General features: G+C 40.6%; 1 protein-coding gene across 1 annotated transcript in view; it reads left to right on the top strand.

Moving 5' to 3' along the window:
- Window positions 1-22,013, top strand: part of si (sucrase-isomaltase (alpha-glucosidase)) — a 309,027-nt gene that overhangs the window by 101,473 nt on the left and 185,541 nt on the right. The window contains exons 14-17 of the mRNA XM_034168783.1: window positions 2,728-2,899; window positions 12,492-12,608; window positions 17,169-17,323; window positions 21,513-21,597. Of these exons, the coding sequence (XP_034024674.1) occupies window positions 2,728-2,899; window positions 12,492-12,608; window positions 17,169-17,323; window positions 21,513-21,597 (529 nt within the window). The remainder of the gene's footprint in view (window positions 1-2,727; window positions 2,900-12,491; window positions 12,609-17,168; window positions 17,324-21,512; window positions 21,598-22,013) is intronic.

Below are 22,013 nucleotides of genomic sequence, written 5' to 3'. Positions count from 1 at the left end.
AACCCCTGGCAAAAATTATGGAATCACCGGCCTCGGAAGATGTTCATTCAGTTGTTTAATTTTGTAGAAAAAAGCAGATCACAGACATGACACAAAACTAAAGTAATTTCAAATGGAAACTTTCTGGCTTTAAGAAACAATATAAGAAATCAAGAAAAAAGATTGTGGCAGTCAGTAACGGTTACTTTTTAGACCAAGCAGAGGAAAAAAATATGGACTCACTCAATTCTGAGGAATAAGTTATGGAATCACCCTGTAAATTTTCATCCCCAAAACTAACACCTGCATCAAATCCCATCTGCTTGTTAGTCTGCATCTAAAAAGGAGTGATCACACCTTGGAGAGCTGTTGCACCAAGTGGACTGACATGAATCATGGCTCCAACACGAGAGATGTCAATTGAAACAAAGGAGAGGATTATCAAACTCTTAAAAGATGGTAAATCATCACGCAATGTTGCAAAAGATGTTGGTTGTTCACAGTCAGCTGTGTCTAAACTCTGGACCAAATACAAACAACATGGGAAGGTTGTTAAAGGCAAACATACTGGTAGACCAAGGAAGACATCAAAGCGTCAAGACAGAAAACTTAAAGCAATATGTCTCAAAAATCGAAAATGCACAACAAAACAAATGAGGAACGAATGGGAGGAAACTGGAGTCAACGTCTGTGACCGAACTGTAAGAAACCGCCTAAAGGAAATGGGATTTACATACAGAAAAGCTAAACAAAAGCCATCATTAACACCTAAACATAAAAAACAAGATTACAATGGGCTAAAGAAAAGCAATCGTGGACTGTGGATGACTGGATGAAAGTCATATTCAGTGATGAATCTCGAATCTGCATTGGGCAAGGTGATGATGCTGGAACTTTTGTTTGGTGCCGTTCCAATGAGATTTATAAAGATGACTGCCTGAAGAGAACATGTAAATTTCCACAGTCATTGATGATATAGGGCTGCATGTCATGTAAAGGCACTGGGGAGATGGCTGTCATTACATCATCAATAAATGCACAAGTTTACGTTGCTATTTTGGACACTTTTCTGATGTTTAAGGATGATGAAATCATTTTTCAAGAAGATAATGCATCTTGCCATAGAGCAAAAACTGTGAAAACATTCCTTGCAAAAAGACACATAGGGTCAATGTCAACGAGCAGATGTGATTTGATGCAGGTGTTAGTTTTGGGGATGGAAATTTACAGGGTGATTCCATAATTTATTCCTCAGAATTGAGTGAGTCCATATTTTTTTCCTCTGCTTGGTCTAAAAAAGTAACCGTTACTGACTGTCACAATCTTTTTTTCTTGATTTCTTATAGTGTTTCTTAAAGCCAGCAAGTTGCCTTTTGAAATGACTTTAGTTTTGTGTCATGTCTGTGATCTGCTTTTTTTCTACAAAATTAAACAACAGAATGAACATCCTCCGAAGCCGGTGATTCCATAATTTTTGCCAGGGGTTGTAAATCCTGCTCATCTTTCGTTTGTCTACTTTCTCACTCTCTCCTTTTTTCCTTCGACCCCTAATTAAAATGTATTATTGGCAGGAGACATATTCTGTAAACATCATTGAAGCTTTGTATTGTCATGGAAATCAATGCCACTTTGATTTTTCTAATCAAGCAAAATTATAGGGTGGAGAAAAAAGGAAAAAGCAAGTAGTTCCAGCTGAGGTGCCAGTATCAATGTACCTTTGCCTACTTCATCAGTATGCATGTGTGATATCTGTTTTGTTGTATGTTATATCTGTCCCTGTTTATTTTCCACCTGTCTGCATATATAGTGATGGTATATGCCATAAATGACAGAACCATTTTTTTTTTAAATATACATGCTATTTGATCTCGCAAGACAGATAACATAGTGCATGGGTGAACTTGGTGTGCGTGTGTGACATTCACCTGCACTTCTTGATCGACCCGTAATGTTTTATTTAATGGTAACAATTTCTGTCAAGGAGGACTGAACATCAAAACAACATAAAGGCCAACAATAACAAAAGACTAGGGTGACATTAATAACAGTAAGGTGATGTAATTTGTGAAACACCAAAGAAGAGGAACTCCCACAATACAACATACTGGGACAAACAGCAACACATAAAAAGGCAGAGACAACAGACAGAGACAACAGACTGTTGTTTAATTAGTGAAGATCCATACACCTATTCCAGGACACCACAGTCTTAATCCTCTTGGGAACACCCAGAACTGAATTGTGGAGATGGCCACAAACACAGAATCCTCCACATACAGGTACCCAGATCACAGCTGAATATCCGGTCACTTCTGTGGCTGGTGTGTTGGGCCAAGACCCAAGAACCACTCGGGCATGACAAGATCCAGACGGGTGAATGCACATACCTTGATGGAAAGAGATCCAGGATGCAGAGCCCCACGGGAAACAAGGAGAATCAGGGAAGGCACCCACCAAGGCCACCGCAGCACCCCGACAAACTGCCGGAGGAGCAGCCCAGACACAACCATGACACAATTCACACACACACACACCCCAATCTCAGATGCACTGGAAATACCCCTGCACACAAGGGGATGTATACAGGGCACTGACAGTGGCTCACAGAGAGGAGCCCTGGCACCACACGGGCCATGAACCCACAGACGAGGAGCAAGAATAGAGTGTTGCATTAAAAAGCAATTTTTGACCGTAAGACCACTTGCTCCCTTTCTCTCATTTTTACCCTCCTTGTTTTTCTTCCCGCAGAGCTTTGCAGCATGTGTTCGGTACGAACCGTACCCTGATGCTCACCCGGTCGTCCTTCCCAGGTGTGGGCAAGTATTCAGGTCACTGGCTGGGGGACAATGGTGCCAACTGGAATGACATAAAATGGGCGATCCCTGGCATGCTGGAGTTTGGGTTGTTTGGCGTTCCCTATGTGAGTGGTAAACCTTCAATAACCGTCAAAGAATATTCTGATATACAGTCATACCAAGTGTAATATTACACCAAATATATTTGGTACCACAGGAAAATAGATGCATGGTCACTTCCTTTCCTTGAAATGGTATAACATATCTGCATTAATGGAAAAAAAAAATGTATTTCATAGTGAAATCTGGCCAACCAGATCAATTGAAAAACAGACTTTGTTTAGACCACTAAATATCCCATAGGTAAACTGTCATCATCTGAGCATTTCGCATTGACAGAAAAAGAAAACAAGGGAAATCCTTGGCCAAGGTACACAGTGAATATGGTCCATGAGAGAGACATATGTATCATTTATCTTAAGCTAAAAACTGAAAATGGGTCCCACAGACCAGAACACCTTATAAGGCTTAAAAACAAGGTGCACAAATTGTTTCCTTTGGTCATCAATTAATGGAGATGGAAGCCCACATTCCAATAATACTGTATATATATATATATATATATATATATATATATATATATATATATATATATATATATATATATATATATATATATATATTTTTTTTTTTTTTTTTTTTTTTTTGTCATTGTTATTGTTTTTTTCCTTTTTTGTGGTAATTTACAATTACAATTTAATGGTTTATATCATAAAGTATATTAACATTATAAATCTAAAATGAAGTTTAAATGTAATGAAATAACTTCAATTAATTTGCAGCTATTTATTACAGTTTTTCTCAACTGCTAAGATACATTTCTCGAAAGCTGCTCTCCTTTTCTCTAAACTGTGAACACAAATCCCAGTTTTCAAGCTACATTCACAAAACCCCAGAATCTTCTTGCAAAACCAAACTTTCACCTCAAAACAGTTCAATCTGTGCTCAAAACTGAACTATGTTGTCAAATCGTGCCCCGAGTCAGTCAAAATTAAAAAAACACTACTGAGCAGTCTCTAAACACTACATAGAAAAATAGAAACTACAATTTTCAGGACATGAAGCTGTAGAAATAAATGTTTATTGTCTACTGTAGGCTAAATGCATGTTGCAAAACAACAACAAAAAAACCTGTGCATTTAGCACTTGTACATAGTAAAAAAAGTACAAATAACAAACATCCTGTGCAAAAGTCTGGGGTTTTGTGAATGTAGCTTGAAAATTTGGGTTTGTGTTCACAGTTTAGAGAAAAGGAGAGCAGGTTTCGAGAAATGTGTCTTAGCAATTGAAAAACTGTAAAAGCATAACTGCTATGAACCAATCAAAATATAAAGTTCTATTTCATTAATCCACTACGTTGTTTTTAGGAAAATGTTCTGACCCTCCCATCTTGTCAAGCTCAACAACTCCCACAGTGGGGCTCACAGAAACAAGTCTAAAAGCTGTAAGCTGCTCTCACATTTTCAGTAGGATTCAATCATGGCATAATGATAGTGTGGTGTAAACAAAGTCCATACTAGTGGACATTATATGCCATTTATTCCACCTGCCTCCATTTAGCCATACTTTTGTGAGGAAATGTGAGACGTTGTTGTCACACATCTGTGTTTCTTCACAAACACAAATGAGGGCATGAGATTTGTGATGGACAGCTGAAAGTGTTGAAATGTTGAAATGTTGCTGTGATTGGACAAAATTGCAATGTCATGCAGAATTTGTGTAGTCATGAATTCCCAGAGGTTCTGGTTAATACACAGAAATAGCACAGGAATAAATTATTTTGTGATTTCTTAATTGTAAGTATTTTGTAAAACACAAATACAATGGCCACAAATCCATACAACTTTGCAGGAAGGATTATATGGAAAAACGGTATACCTATTTCTTCTTGCTGTGTGTCCTATGGCCCCTTCACACATAACATGAAGTTGGTTGCAAGATGTAGAAACTGGCCAAAAAAGAGTGCCCAAAACAGAATTGGCAAAGTGCGAAAAGTTGGGAGGGACACACGGTCGGACAGGCATGAGCGATCCCGCGCTGCGGTTTTGTGCATGCTCGTGTGCGCGTGCACGAACACAGTGCTCGCACTCAGACAACAGCAACAGTGATTACATGCTGGACATATTATTTATGCTGTGCATAAATCAAGGGAAATCTGAAAGGACAAAACAGAACATCATAAGAACAATGAATGTACTGTTTAAATGTAAGACAATCATGTTACTGGCCTTGATTCTGTTCTCACTGTAAAAAAAACACACACACACACACAAAAAAAAACCCACAACCGCACTTTTTCATATTTACAGTAGTGTTCAGAATAATAGTAGTGCTCTGTGACTAAAAAGATTAATCCAGGTTTTGAGTATATTTCTTATTGTTACATGAGAAACAAGGTACCAGTAGATTCAGTAGATTCTCACAAATCCAACAAGACCAAGCATTCATGATATGCACACTCTTAAGCCTATTAAATTGGGCTATTAGTAAAAAAAAAGTAGAAAAGGGGGTGTTCACAATAATAGTAGCATCTGCTGTTGATGCTACAAACTCAAAACTATTATGTTCAAACTGCTTTTTTAGCAATCATGTGAATCACTAAACTAGTATTTAGTTGTATAACCACAGTTTTTCATGATTTCTTCACATCTGCAAGGCATTCATTTTGTTGGTTTGGAACCAAGATTTTGCTCATTTATTAGTGTACTTGAGGTCATTGTCTTGTTGAAACACCCATTTCAAGGGCATGTCCTCTTCAGCATAAGGCAACATGACCTCTTCAAGTATTCTGACATATCCAAACTGATCCATGATACCTGGTATGCGATATATAGGCCCAACACCACAGTAGGACAAACATGCCCATATCATGATGGTTGCACCATCATGCTTCACTGTCTTCACTGTGAACTGTGGCTTGAATTCAGAGTTTGGGGGTCATCCCACAAACTGCCTGCGGCCCTTGGACCCAAAGAAAAACAATTTTACTCTCATCAGTCCACAAAATATTCCTCCATTTCTCTTTAGGCCAGTTGATGTGTTCTTTGGCAAATTGTAACCTCTTCTGCACATGTCTTTTATTTAACAGAGGGACTTTGTGTTATGTGTCGGACGCAGCTCGGAGAACCGACCAGCGTTTGAAGGACCCAGTATGAAATAAGCAGAGCACGGTACAAAGGCTAACTGAATTTAATACATAACAGTGATACAAAAAATAACAAAAGAAAGTGCGGTCTGGCGTGGTGCGCTCCCAGCAGTGCTAACGGTCTGGAGCCAGAAGCTGTTCGGACCCAAGGACCCCGCCGACACCTCCCAGGTGGCCGCAACAAACCGAGTCTGTGAAAGAAGGAACCATTATGTGAGTCCACACTCTACACACAGAGAGAACACTTAAAGGTGTACATAAACAGCAAACACTTCCTGGCTTGATTACTAATCAGCTTCCCAACCTGCAGGCATGGAACATCCAGTTCACAAAACTCCACTGCAGTGGAAGCCGATACATGACTAACATACAGCTCAATATAAAAAGGTGTGAGGGACACCACATTTACTGACTGTATAAATGTTAGTCACAAAATCTAACGTACCTCAGGAAGTGTGCTGACGAGCGTGAGACCTCACCCCCTCTTCTTTCACAGACCGTGCATCAAACCCTGGACGTTCTCTGCTTCCACTGATGATGAGATGGCTCCCGAGACGACGATCTCACCCGTCTGGTCACAAGGTCGAGTCTCTGGCAAATACACACTGTATACTCCAGTCTTAAATGCCACCATGTTCCAATCCATATAGATGCACCTCAGCTGTGAGTCCTGACGAGCCGCAGGTGATCAGGGTGAGGTCCTGATAACCTCAGCAACACAGCCACTCAGTCCCAAATGCAAGCCACCTGGAAGGAAAAACAAAAGACAGAAACAAAAAGGCAGCCAGGCCCCCCAGCCATACAACACTTTGCAGGGGATTCTTGCAAATAAATTCGCTTCACACAGGCATCTTCTAACTGTCACAGAACGTACAGGTAACTCCAGACTGTCTTTGATCATCATGGAGCTGATCAATGGGTGAGCCTTTGCCATTCTGGTTATTCTTCTATCCATTTTGACGGTTGTTTTCTGTTTTCTTCCACGCGTCTCTGGTTTTTTTGTCCATTTTAAAGCACTGGAGATCATTGTAGATGAACAGCCTATAATTTTTTGCGCCTGCGTATAAGTTTTCCCCTCTCCAATCACCTTTTTAGTCAAACTACGCTGTTCTTCTGAACAATGTCTTGAACGTCCCATTTTCCTCAGGCTTTCAAAGAGAAAAGCATGTTCAACAGGTGCTGACTACTATTACTGTGAACACCCCCTTTCACCCCCTATTTTACTAATAGCCCAATTTAATCGCCTTAAGAGTGTGCATATCATGAATGCTTGGTCTTGTTGGATTTGTGAGAATCTATTGAATCTACTGTTACCTTGTTTCTCATGTAACAATAAGAAATATACTCAAAACCTGGATTAATCTTTTTCATCACATAGCACTACTATTATTCTGAACACTACTGTAATTCCTGTTATAAAGAGCAGACAATACAAGAATTATCCTCCTCTTGGACGTAAACACAGAAGTACTGAACTAACATGGTTTACTTTTTTCCCTTTTATTTTTTATCAGCCGGTTGCACGTGTCCAGTGCACACCGAAGTGCTACTTGCTGACCACCTTGCATACGACATGGCGTGCGAACGTTGCGAACATGATCAGATTGCAGTGGAACCTCCTCTTGTCCGCCGCCCAAATGGGTTTCTGGTGCAAGCGGCACATAAATTTCGAGCACATGTGCCATGCCCGAATGGATGTGGCAACTGCTGTATGAGGCATTCAAGTGCGGCTCCAATTTCCCATGAGTGTCATTCGAATCCTCCTTTACACGCCATTCTGCTTCAATCGTGTTATGTGTAAAAGGGCCCTTAATCAGGGCCGCCCAATATGGGATTTTGTTTTGGCCTGGCAGTGAAATTAACAAATTCTCTGCAAACTAATGTCACTAAAATTAGATGTTAATTTTTGATGAAATGTCACTTTTTCCCCCTCTTTTTTAATGTATGTAATTCAGACATTAACAGTTACTTTTGTCAATTGGGCTTCCAGTGGTGGGCACAGCTAACCAAAAAGTTGGCTTTGATAATCATTAATCCGCTAACTAAAAAGTTAGCTTTTATAAAGCTAAACAGATAAACCCCTAAAAATTTTGCACAAGTTACAGATGAAAGCTAAACTGATAACTTTCAATATTGAATCCAGTGCACTGGCAGCTATGGACACAACAACAAGTCACCACTTCTATCTCAGGTCAGTTTTTTTTCGGCAAAAAATACCTGTAAACAGAAGAGCATTGAGAAAGGAAAATATTTTAATATCATACTGACTTGCTGGCATGTCACTGAAGTCATGCACAGGCAGACAATTTTGACTTATGGTTAAAATTTTAAAATAAACTAATTCTGGACAAGTTGTTGAAATTAATGTTACGTCTGTCATTTTATGAAGTGAAAATATCAGCTATAAGTTTTAGTTTTAAATTAATGCACTAATTTGGAAGGTTTAGACACATATGCCGCAATGCATTATGGGAACATTAGTTTCCTGATGTCAGTGATTGGTTAGTCAGTAAGTTACTGAAACGTGTTGGGTTTAAAAAAAAAAAAAATCTGTATTTGTAAATATGTCATTTTTTTCATTTGTAAAAACAGTAAATTTGAAAACTGAAAATTCTGTTTAAGTGATTCAACACTTTTCACAAATGTGTGGGATGAGCATGTGCCATGAACACTGCCATTTACTGGCCAGTAGATGGCAGTGTTCATAGCAGTGTGAACACCAAGTGCCACACATTCACTAAAAGTGTTGAATCACTTAACAAACAGAATTTTCACTTTTCAAATTGCCTTTATTTACAAATGGAAAAATGACATTTTGTGAAACCCACCTGACATTTAAGTAACTTGTATACTGACTAACCAATCACTGACGTCAGGAATCTAATGTTCCCATAATGCAATGCAGCATGTGTGTCTAAACTCTAAAACGTTAAAAATTAGTGCATAACTTTAAAACGGAAACATATAGCTGATATTTTCACTTTGTAAAATGACAGACATGATGTTAATTTCAATAACTTGTCTGGAATTAGTTTGTTTAAAATTTTAACCATAAGTCAAAACTGTCTTGCTGTGCATGACTCCAGTGATATGCCACCAAGTCTTTATGGTGTTAAAAATAAGTTAGCTTTTTTCTTCTACTTTTTTCTTTCTGTCTTTACATGGAATAGTATTAACAGATATTTAATTTCATAATAACCAGTTCAGGAATGATAATATTAAGGTGGAACCCCAAAACCAGCAGTGATAATATTCTGATTCTGCTCAAAACAATCAGATTGAAATAGGTGTGGGGTGGTTTGAAGCTCTGCATCAAAGAAAAAAGGGGCATCTCTGGTGTCAACATATTTGGGTTTTTTAGTTTACAACTTTATATGTACATATCATGAAATGAGCTTTTTTTTAATTCAGTTTCTTTAAATTTACAAACTTTGCACAAATTTTCTCAAACACTAGGTCTGGTGGCAACTTCTGATTTTTAAAAGTGTCGTGCAGATTTTAAAAAATAGTCAGGATCTTCCAATTTTGCATGAAGGTCATTCATTCATCTTCAACCGCTTAGTCCAATTAAGGGTCGCGGGGGGGCTGGAGCCTATCCCAGCAGTCATAGGGCGTGAGGCGGGGTACACTCAGGACAGGACGCCAGTCTGCCGCAGGGCCACAACACAGACAAACAAACACAGACACACCCACACGCACACCTATGGACAATTTAAAGATTCCAGTCCACCTAACCCGCATGTCTTTGGATGTGGGAGGAAACCAGAGCACCCGGAGGAAACCCATGCAAACACGGGGAGAGCATGCAAACTCCACACAGAAAGGCCATGGGAATTGAACCCACGACCTTCTCACTGTGAGGCAACAGTGCTAACCACTAAGCCACCATGTCGCCGCATGAAGGTCAATAACAGCATAAAGAGGGACACTTCAGAATATTGTGTATTTGATTATACTGAATTGTGAGATGATATAAACACTGATAAGCTTTGACTACCAATTTGTTGCTCAGCCAGTCTCATCACCCAGTGGATAAGAGGAAATACACTTATACCCAGTACTGGTAAAGGAACTGTAGTCAATAGCATACAACAAAATATACCAATCCTAAATAATAAATAAATGCCTTGTCACATAACCCTTTCAAGACAGCCTTTATGCCAGTTTAATTATCATCCACCAAAGGCATTTGAATGTTTCTCAGTTGTTTGCTGAAGTTACAGTCAGCTGGTAACTGAGCTCAATGTTTTGACAGTGAGTTTGAAATGAGATAGTTTAAAATTTATGGTCCAACGCTTTCTGCGGCCCAAGAAATGTTCAAAAATGTTGATTCCTGAAAATGCTCATGTCAGTCAGGACACAGGTCTGTGCCATAATGTATATTTTGCTGTTTGTTCAGCTAAACAATGATGAGAAAACATCAAAGTCAAACATGAATGCACACACACACACACCACTCCAGCTGTGCCCATCAGTAGGTCTTATATATGCCAAGTACATCCTGTCCAGACTGTGCCAAGCAGTTTTTGGGTTCTTCAGTACACAAACACAGACACACACAGAGCAAGAGAGAGTGAAACAGAAAGAGAGCGAAAGAGAGACCACAAGGGAAATGGGATTTGGATCGATCCCCTCCCACTGAGCCTGTTGTAAAATGTGGCCAGTAGTAAACAATAGAAAGTCAGCAATCTCTGTGGACAGGACACTGAAGTCTTTTTCTTGGACTGCATTTTGCATTTAATCTTAAAAAATTCAAATAAATAAATAAAGAATCCAAATCACTGCCTGCCAATAAATCTTGATTGAATTGAATTAACATGAAGGATTGCATTTTAGACACAAATATGCAGCATAGTATGTTATGAGTGCCACTTTTTTTAGATTGTATGACCTCTGTTTGAACTGTTTTCTGTCTTAAGTTGTTTAAAGTACAGTAACAGTGATGAAATGTAATTTAATTTTCATTGCCCTTTATAATTGTGCCCATTATAACTGCTGTGCATCATCACATCCACCACACCTCAGAACCACTTTGGTTGCTCAATGGCAACACGTCCACCCCTACCTCTCAATAGTAACTGTTGCAGCCACATGAAACATGGACATCCCATTAGCCTTCTCCAGCCACTGGGGTCCTCATGACTGAGGCACCTGCAGCTGAATTGTGCACAGAGAAATGTGCCACAAAGACAAAAATTGAGCTGGTGGTTCTCCTTATCCGAGGCTCCCTAAGGAACCTCTCATTTCACATGAAGTCATTCTCCTGGTATCGAAGGATCCTCCAAAAAGATGTAGGACCAAAGGCACTCAGTCGTTACCTCAGGGCCCTCTCCCACTGGCAGTTAGGAGGATTTGCGCATGAAATGAGAAGACAAAAGCTGAGCGTTCGCAACAAAGGTGGGCGGAAATGACAAATGTCCCGGGGTGGATCACGTAGACATCATGAGTGCACAGCGAATACATGAGGAGGAAAAGCGGATATAACAGGGAACAGAAGCGAAGGCAACCGCGGAGGCGCCCCCATGAGGGCCACAGCTGGTAAATGTAGTGGAACGTATCGTGGCCATTGCGGAAACACAACAGCCAAACATGGATGTATAAAACGCATGGATAGAGGAGAGGGATCGGACGCAGAGCGACGAACACGGCAGCACAACGGCTGCAATGGAGACGCAGTGCACATGCGTGGTGGGAACTGCGGTGGTGGAGTGCATGTGCTGCATTTGCATCTCGGACACAAAGGAAATGCAAACGGGCCTGCCGGGATCAGTATCCACAGCTGGGCTGGTGCTGGCTGGCATTTATGTGTTTTGTAATGCATCCGCGTATGATCACATATCGGATGCACAGCGGCCGTGATGCACTCACTTCATCCGTGCCCGCTCTGTCTGCATGCGTGACATACCATTTGCGACCGTGATGTGGCCATGCTGGGCACGCATTATGTCTGTTTTGCACGCTGTCCCGGTCCGCTGCCAAGCCGCGCCAACCCGTCGGTTGCGGATATCAGCGGATGACAGCAGATATGCGGCGCGTTGATTGTTTATGTCCTGCGTATGTCTTCAGTATGTGTTCAGGAAGTGATGCGGATCTCATCCGCAGCAGGATTTTTGAGCCGCTCAAAAATCCTGGCTGCGGACATGCGTGCTTCTGCGGATTATCACGGACGTGTTCGGATGTCGGCTGACTCATACAGGAATGTTACATGGATATTGCGGTTGTTTGGCGGATGTGGGCCACTTTTGTGCGCATTCCATACGCAAATCCTCCTAACTGTCAGTGGGACAGGGCCCTTAGGATGCTGTTTAGCGTCCAAGTTTTCCAACCATACAGTATACTAGACAGGTAGCTCCAAACAAACTTTTTGAACATGTTTTGGAGGTTTTCAAATTGCATGTCAGCTGTGTGATTTCAGTGAAATGAGGTTACCAATAGGACTTTAATCGAAACAAGCAGAAATAAACTAGAGGTTCTGCCTAAATGTCAAGCTGTCATCTCTTCATTTGTTTCAGATTGGAGCTGACATCTGTGGATTCTTTGGCGACTCCAGTGAGGAGTTATGTAGTCGCTGGATGCAGGTGGGAGCTTTCTATCCTTTCTGCCGGAACCACAATGCCCAGGGCTACAAGGTACTGTGAAGGCATTTGTTCTACAACTTTTATGTTAGACTGTCAGTTTTATATTTATGTATCACAAAGCCATTGTTTAGTTTTATATGCTGCAGGATATAACCTTCATCTCAAAATATTCATTGTGTGCTATAAACTGTGTGCTTCAAGTGGTTAAAAATAACAATTTTTGCAGTATCTATGGAGATTGTCACAACACCAGTACTGGTACAACTGAGAAACCCTCTGAACACTGTGTGTGCAGAAGTTGCTGAATTATCATTACTGCTGACATGATTATCAACACATCTGCAGCTGAAAAAATAACATTTAAAATTTACTTTACAATCAGACTGCAGGTTGCGATTTTACACCTCATTAAAATTCTCCATGAAAGGAGAATTATGCCAAATTAACATCTTGTGAAGCATCACACTGAACATATTCCTCAAACCAAGAAACAATAAATAATGCATTAGCTGTTGCATTTTCTGAAAGAGAGTTGTTTCCAGTGCTTCACATCTGGAAGTATTGCCAATTGCCATTTCTCCCAGATGGGCTCTCACATATTTGTCAAATCAAAACTGGTTCAACAATCATAGACACCTATTTTGGGCAATTATCTGCATGTAGTGCACCCATAAATAGACATGTGGTGCATGGCTTGAAATGCTTTGCACTTCAATTTGAGTCATGTCTGACTCATTTGTGACATCCAGAGGGTGCATAATCTGAGCACAATTTTGGGTGATGAGCGCAAAGGCATTGCATTTATCATTTTCATTAGTTCTAGGCATGTTTAGGGCATAACATCAAATAATACAGTCAGATTGGACCAGCCCTCTACTACTAAGAAAGTCAATACCAAGCTGTCAAAGTACATCAGCAGACAGTAGCCACCAAAGCTACCAGAGTTGAAGCTGAAATGTGGTATAGTGGAGTTTTATATTTACCATTAGTTTTTTTTTTTTTTTTAGTTTCATTGTTTGTATTTGTACAAGCAGGGGGCATGTTTATCTTGAACCCACTTGTGTAAGTTGTGTCTGCATGTTGCACCCTCTAAATACTAGAAATGCACTGTGTTGGACTTAAGACCATTTTGCAAAAAATCTGCAGCTCTGCAAAACAAAAATTTTATTTTTTTTCCACATGATAGCAATCCAGCTACACTGCACCTGACAAGATCTCATTTTTACCATTGTGGACAGTTGTTTACACACACTCATCATCGACATAAATGTCATGGGCTTTTAATTGTACTTGAACTGTTCTTTTGCCAGGGTGGAATGATGGGACAGCATACATCTTTAATGACTTTAAAAAATAAGAACTGGGTCATCAAGTTTGAATTTATTTTGGTTCTTCTCTGATTCGCGTGGTCAAAATTATTCATACAGGCTGACATATATGCATATATCCACTTAAATCTTTGAAAAGGTTGTGCTGAATTTCTACAGTTTCTTTTATCATGGCAAACCCAAGGTCTATTAACTACTCATTAGTGATTATGCTTAGTACAACTGGCTGTTTCTCTTTGCCAGCATACAAAGGATGTGTTTGACAGTACTCATTGGACTGACCAATACAAAACGGGAAATACAATGGGAAAATCCAAGAATACCAGAAGCTATCAGAAGCATTTGGTCTAGGTGCAGCGTGCCAAAGGATATTTTACCAAATATTAGTGGCAGTGGATGTATATATTTGAACCTGTATGCGTAATGTTTAGCCTGTATGGAATTGAAAAGATCCAAAATAAATTCAAATTTGTACACCCAATTGTTGTTTTTTAGTCATTAATGATGTATGCTGTACAATCATTCAACCCTGGCAAAAGGCAGTTCAAAGAAATCACAAAATCACAAAATTGCCATGACATTCATCCATGATGAGTGTAGGCAAACCTCTGACAACAACTGTCAACTGACATGCCTGCAAATGTGTCAGATGGAAACTATAAAAAAAAACACTTGGGGTGTCATGTACACTCCTTTGGGCCAGGTGGAAGATAGGCTCTGATGTCGGCAGGATCCCATGAGGCAAGACTGAGAAACACTGTCATAATCAAACTCCCCACACTTGGAACCTTTCATGAGATGACTAGAACTCCAAGGCCATAAATATTTAAAATGTCTGAGAAAGTATTTGTGCTATACGTATCCAGAGGATACAGATGTCTGCTGAACCAAATGTTGACTCTGTTTTTATGCCAACACTACATCACTATGTATCATCAAGTTTGTAATTGTTTATACAGCGGCAATCTGTAATTTTGCCTCTGAACACCATAACATTGGAGTTGAAATGAAGTAATCAATATGTTCTTGAACATACTTTTTTCCCCTCTTTATTTCAAGGGGTTCAACAAGAACATTGCAATAACCTTTCAGGAATTATGGCCATTTTTATACATTGTATCTTGGTTTTCAGATCCCCTAAGTAATTGGACAAAGTAAATCTGAATATTGATATTAATATAAATCATCACTTTTAGAGACAGGCTTTTAATTTATTTTTTTAGACAAGTCAGAGAATGTCTTAGACATCATTTACATCAGTGATTAAAAATACAAGCAGTATGGTAAATTTCTCTGGGGTAAGCAGTTCTCATGAACTGATTGCAGAAGTAGAAGGCTCCTGAGAGAAGCAACCAAGATCCAAACACAGTGGAGAAACTGTGCTTAGAGCAACATTCGCCTGGTTCACCAGTAGTTGCATAGCTTCATGGTCGAGTGGCACAGGGAAGGAATTTATTTTAAAGTAACTACATTGGACACTTGAGCCTAGACTCTTTTTTGTGGAAAGTCTTCTTTGTACCACTTTGTTATGAATATGTAAATGTGGGTGTAAGAGACTATCTGAACAGTTTCTCCAACTACACCCAGAGTCACTTGGACTTCATCATGCAGTGTTTGCAAAAGTATTCAGTTATGTGGGATTTTACATATTTTAATTTGTTTATGCCATTTTGAACCCTAAAAGTAATCCAGGCTTCTCACATGTTCAAAGTGCCACACGAATGGTGTGGCACTTAGAACATGTGTGGGACCATATATTCACTGTCAGTGTTAATTTAACACTGTCAGTGTTAGTTTTACACTCGTGATTTTACTGTGTGCTTCATGCGCACTTTCTGCACAAATCAACCAAATTCGCACTATGTGTGAAGGGGCCCTAAATGTCTACACTGTAAGTAAATCTTGACTTTCAATTTAGCTCCACTGGGGCAAAATTACAAACACAGTCATGGTCAAACTACTTATGGACTTGACCATAGCCAAATATTCAACAAAAATTCATCCTTTTAGGGGAAACAATAACATACTTTGCCACATCAACCGCACTACACAAATGCCCCTGATCCTGGACGGTAACGACCCCTGCAGACAACTGGTCCATGCCCACCTTTCAAAATGTAACCATCTATCTCCAGGAGCCAGGTGAAATGTAGATCTCTCCTTGGCCTTCCCCAGCCTCTGGGGTCCTCAAAACTGAGGTTCATGGCCCCTTTACCCTTTTGTCATTAGATAGGGAAATATCAGATCACATAGTTTTGGCTAATAACTTAAACAGGTGCAGCCTTATTATTAATGTGGACTGTCTGATCATGAATGTCATTTCATGCAGACTGAAGAAAAACACATCTAGAGCTGGGAAGATTGTTTTTATTGATGTTACACAGTGAATGGTTATTAAAGAACACAAATAACTTGGAAGAAAAATCCTCCGCCAGCACTGAATAGCTTGAAATTTGGTGTTTTCTCAATAATTTGAAGTGACATTTTTGTTATTTCTCAGAGTTGCAAAAAATAGCACTGTCTGTCTGTGTGTGTGTGTGGGGGGGGGGGGGGGGGTGTTTCAGCATATGTGTTGTATGTGCTTTGGGTGGAGTGGGGTGATGTTTGTGTTTCGGAGGGGAGGGGTGGTGCTGAGGGACACACAAATGATGGTGATGAATTTGAACCACAATTTCCGTCTGATAAACGAGCCAGCTAATGTGTGACCTTTGCCTTGGCCTAATCATGGATCTAATCACATGGGCTTGCAGGCCAGTCCAAACACATACACATACACAGTTCTTATCACGCGTGTTGAAAAGCTGTGGGCATAAATGATTAGACAGATGAGAGGAGCGTGGCCTTTTAGAAGCTAATCACCCTCTCACTCACCACCATCAAAGATATTAAATCATACTCATCTGTTTCTTTCTCATTTACTTTTCTCTACTTTCTTGCTGCAAGTTTTCCCTCTTCACACTCTGCTTTAGATAATGGTAATGCTAGTCAGGATAAATTCTTGAAATTTTACCGATACTGCTTTTCCCGAACAGCGTCTTCATCATTTCTTTTCTCCCTTTCCACTCTATGTCTGTGCCTTATTTTTACTCCCCACTCTCTTGCTTTCTTCGACCATGCTGTTATCCCTCTAAATTATCCCGTTCATCATCCCACAAAGTCCTTCCAACACAATGAGTCTTTCTGTTTTTCTATAGATACAGTTAAAAGACAAATCCTTATTTGTTCACTCCCCCTCTCTCTCGTTCATCATCTCTAACCCTGTAATCCATCTTTCTGTCTCCAGGAGCAGGACCCAGCTTCATATGGTGAAAACTCAACGGTGGCAGAGACCTCTAAACATTACCTGAGGATACGTTACACCCTGCTGCCTTACCTCTACACGCTGTTCTACAAAGCCCACACCACAGGAGAAACTGTCGTCCGACCTGTCATGCACGAGTAAACCATTCCAACATATTCTCTGATGATTGATACAGTAAATATATATCTATAAATTAGTTGCTTTATTTGTTTAATCCATCACTGCAGTTCACAAGGATGAAAAAAGGTGACACACTATGGTCAAATTGGTGTCCAGAACACACAACAGCCGTTTTTAAATGATGGAGAAGAACTAACTAACTTGAGTGTTGTCATGGATATCACATTTCTGGCTGTACTGGCATAAAATGCTAATTTGTTAATGTATAATTACATTTGTTTGATCAAGACAAAACAGCACTGCCACAAACAGGCTAACCTACTCGCATGTTAACGTGAGTAGATTTGAGGATACTATGGTGCTATTTGAAAAATGACAGATATGTATGCTAATATTTGCTAATATGTCAAAATAACATGAAAGCATGTTCACGCAAGTGATATGTTATTGTCTTACATTTGTGCAGGGCAAAGTGATACTGTCACTCTCAAAGATGACTGCATTTTTTTCTATAACATTATTTTTCTATGGCATTTATCCATTTGAGTTTTGGTGTTTGTGTATATATATATATATATATATATATATATATATATATATATATATATATATATAATACTGTGTTTGGGAGTTACAAACCTAATGCTCCTACTACCACTGGGACCACTTGGACTTTACCTTCCACATCTACTCCAGTTGTGCCTTCAGCCCTTCGTACTTTTCTTGTGCTCCTTCTTCTTCCTGATGTTGCTGTCAGATGGGATTACCACACAGATAACAACTGCAGTCATCTTGCCCTTGTCAACCAACACTATGTCTGCTTGGTAGGGCAGCAGCTAGTTCTCTGTCTGAAATTTGACCTTAGCCCTGTCATTCTCAACCACCCTGTTTGGTGTCTCCCATCGGGTGTTGGGGACTTCAAATCTGTATGTACCACAGATATCCCTGTACACTATTCCTAACACTTGGTTGTGCCTGTCAGTGTATGCTGTCCTAGCTTGCATGCTTCTTTATGATTGACTGTCTCTGAGGCACATTTGCACAGTCTGCAACTTGGGTCCTGTCAGCTTTGGTAGACTCCTGCCTTTATGGATCTGGTGCTTAGGGCTTGTTCTTGTGTTGCCATAATCCAGATCTTTTTTCTGTCCTTTGGTCTGACCTTTTCTAGTCACTGGTAGGACTTCTCAATGTCAATCACTTCAATCAAGTGTTGATGGTACATTCCATGGAGGTGCATGGCTTTCCATGATATCTCCTCCTCTAGTTCATTAACACCAATGGCTGTGTTGTGAAAGTGTCGTGACACAGACCCACAACAGGGGGCGTTAATGAACGGACAATGGATAAGCCAAAAAGTAACAATTTAATGTTGTGAATCACACAACGATGTACAGACAATAACAATACAGTGACTGTCAATCATACACCAGGTGACGTGTGGGCAGGCTCGACGATAGAAGACGCCTGGCGAGAGAAAAGCCGGATCCACACAGCTTCCACCACCAACGGAGCTGAAGAACACCGGAGCCGCCAAGCCCTGCGCCCCAGGTGGCCGCTGTCTTCAGCAGTCAGACCCGGTACTGCTGGCAGAGAACAGAGACAGTCCAGATGAGTGTGAGGTCGCACACTCAGTAATCCCACAGTCTGTATTCAGTAAAGGAGGGAGAACCTCCACCTCCAATCACACACTCGTGCAGCTCCTGAGATAACCACTTATCTGGGTGGGGTGTGAGGCGAAGCCGTCGCAGTCCACACCAAACGCCAACTCCACAGACAGGGTATCCGTCCCAGGAAAACGGCTGCAAAAAGAGATCAGACTAATACTCGAATTTTAGTCAGCAGAGAAAATTACCTGATTGGTAGTTGATTTCTCGGCGGGGAGGTGGAGTTGCAGTCCGGCCTTTATGGTGGTGGTGATGAGTAGTGGATGAGTGACAGCTGGTACGGATGATGAGTGACAGCTGTCACTCCTGGTCGCTCCGACGCCCTCTCGTGCTTGAAGCCCGCACTTCAAGCAGGGCGCCATCTTGTGGTGGTGGGCCAGCAGTACCTCCTCTTCAGCGGCCCACACAACAGGCTGAGGCATTCTTTTAGCAGATGATCTCGAGGAACCATCTTTCTGATGTATTAATCGATGCTCCTCATCTCAACCTGGATTGTAACTCTGACACTCACTAATCCTTGTGTCCCTTTTTTTGTTGCTCATAAAGCCATATGGTGGAAACCTCTGTGCATTGTAAAGAGTTTTCATGTATTAACATCAGTAGTATCAATCTCCTCCTGTGCCCAACTTATTATTTCAGGTGGGTACCTGATGACTGGTAGTATGTATTGATGGCTCAAATCTTATTCGTAGTACTGAGCTGGGTACTCAGTACCCATCTTACCTTCTGGAGATATTTGGCTGTGGCAGACCTTCATGCATCTTCATCATGGTTCCCATTAACTTGTGGAATTCCTTTGTACTTGTAGCTGTCCTGTATGTCTACTGTCCTGTCTTCTGACAACTTCACCCCCTTAGTCTGGATCACCAAATCTGAATAACATCCAAATATCCTGTCTGCAGATCCTGGTGAGATGGATCAGTGAGTCATTGTCTTGCTCATTCTTGGCATACTGCTTGATGTCATCCATGTAAAGGAGGTGGCTGATGGTTACTCCACTCCTGAATTGAAATCCATAGCAGCTCTTCGTGATGAGTTGTCTGAGCAGGTTGCAGCCTATACAGAACAGCAGCAAGGACAGTGCATAACCTTGGTATATTCCGCACATGATGGCGACTTGTGTGTAGTCTGCCTCTAGTGACATCTTTCACAATCCCATTGAGTTCCTGATGAAGGTTCTGTGTGTGCTGTTTGACATGTATAGTGCCAAACACTGCAGTATCCATGTGTTAGTCATTGACTTGTAGGCTTTCTTGTAGTCAATCCAGGTTGTGCTCAGGTTGGTCCACCTGGTGCACTGCTCTGTCAACCAGTAGTTGGTGCTGTGATCCACTGATATTGTTTCCAGTGCCCTTCTGACCTGTGCTTATGTGCCTAGCTATGATGCCTGAGAGTAGCTTCCACATTGTGGAGAAGCAAATAATTGGCCAGTAGTTCAAGGGTGGTGTACCCTTGTGGGGGCCCTTCAGGTTCAGGATTGTTCTATGTGATGCATGTTGTTTTTTTGTTGTTGTTTGTTTGTTTGTTTTTTGTTCAATTGATCTTCGAGTACAGCTCAGTCTCAGCTCTGGGCAGGTCTGTCCTTATGCTACTGCTTTCCTCTTTCAGCTGGGAGTACAACCTGGGTGGGTCACTAAAGAACAGGCCATTTATTATTTTTGCCTGTGCTTCTCTGGTGTATCTCTTCAGCCTGGTAGCCAGAGTTATGAGCATTTGTTTCATAGTTCACGGGGCTTCAGTTATGGACATCTCGTTGAACTTCTTATCCATCTAGGACCTGTTTCTTACGATGCCCTTCTATAGCTTTGATAGGTGACTAACATCCTTCTGGGCTATCTGGTTTTGGGCTTCCAATCTTCTTCTCCGTCAGTGGCTCTCTCTGCACACATAGTTGATTTTATACCTGAGTGTGTCTATGATTACTGTGACAGTAGTGTATACGAGCTCAGTGGCTTCTCTGATACTGGTAGAAGGGATGTTGATTACAGCCGTGTTGATATCTGCATGTCTGCAAGCACCTTTTCTGATAGTACTTTGTCAGTCAGCTCTTGGTTGTGTTTCTGTCTGCTTGAATGTGGCCAGAAGCTATATATGAAAATTAATGCATTTTGCACATCACTTTATTGCCATGGCAGGCAAGAACAGAGATGAGAAAAGCTGTTCTGTTGGTTAAATCATCCTAATGTGGAAATTGTGAAACTGTCAGGAATGTAGTAATTTAAAAAAAGTGAGAGCTGGTTTCATGTCCCTCCATTGATTTCAGGAGGCTCTCAGCTTTACTTGAAAAAATTACTCAGGCAATGATTTATTTGTTTGTGGTAAACTGTGCTACAGTTTTACAATAAATTATTAAAGACAAGGTGGAAGTAAACACTGGGAAAATCATTAGCATACTTCCAAGCAATGCCCTACATATTGTTATGGAACAGTGTCAACACACCAACAGGCATTTACTAACCCATCAAATTGATGATGGATTCTCAGCAAGAATGAAATGTAGAATTTCATGTATTAATTTGCTCCTGTTCCCCCTCTCCTCAAGGTTTTATTCTGACAGTGCCACCTGGGATGTGGATCGTCAATTCCTTTGGGGGAAACACCTGCTCATCACACCTGTACTGGACCCGGTGAGCCAAAACACCAATCAACAAACATACTGTTGCACACTCTCCAAAAGGCACACAGGTTCTGTAAAGCTGTTTGAGCATTTATTTAATATTCTTGAAATCAAACACCAGTTTTCTTCACGAGTTTGACCTTTGGGAGCACTTACATAACATTTGTTGAAATTAATTTGACATTTTGTTGTAATAACTAACTAAAACATCTTACAAGTTACTGTTTTTCAGCAACGAGTGGAATTTATAACCTAGCTTCAGCAGAAACCATATTCATGATGACAGCCACTGTATTTGTAGCACGGAAGCCCCAGCTAGTCTGCTACAATAACAATCAGTAGTTAATTTGTGAGATTGAAAAGCTGTGCCATGTAAACTACCCAAACACCCATTCACCTCAGTTGTTAACCAGGGCCATAAGATTC

The sequence above is a fragment of the Thalassophryne amazonica genome, chromosome 4 (genome assembly GCF_902500255.1).
Source record: "Thalassophryne amazonica chromosome 4, fThaAma1.1, whole genome shotgun sequence".
NCBI lineage: Eukaryota > Metazoa > Chordata > Actinopteri > Batrachoidiformes > Batrachoididae > Thalassophryne > Thalassophryne amazonica.
This window is presented reverse-complemented; position numbering and strand designations above follow the sequence as displayed.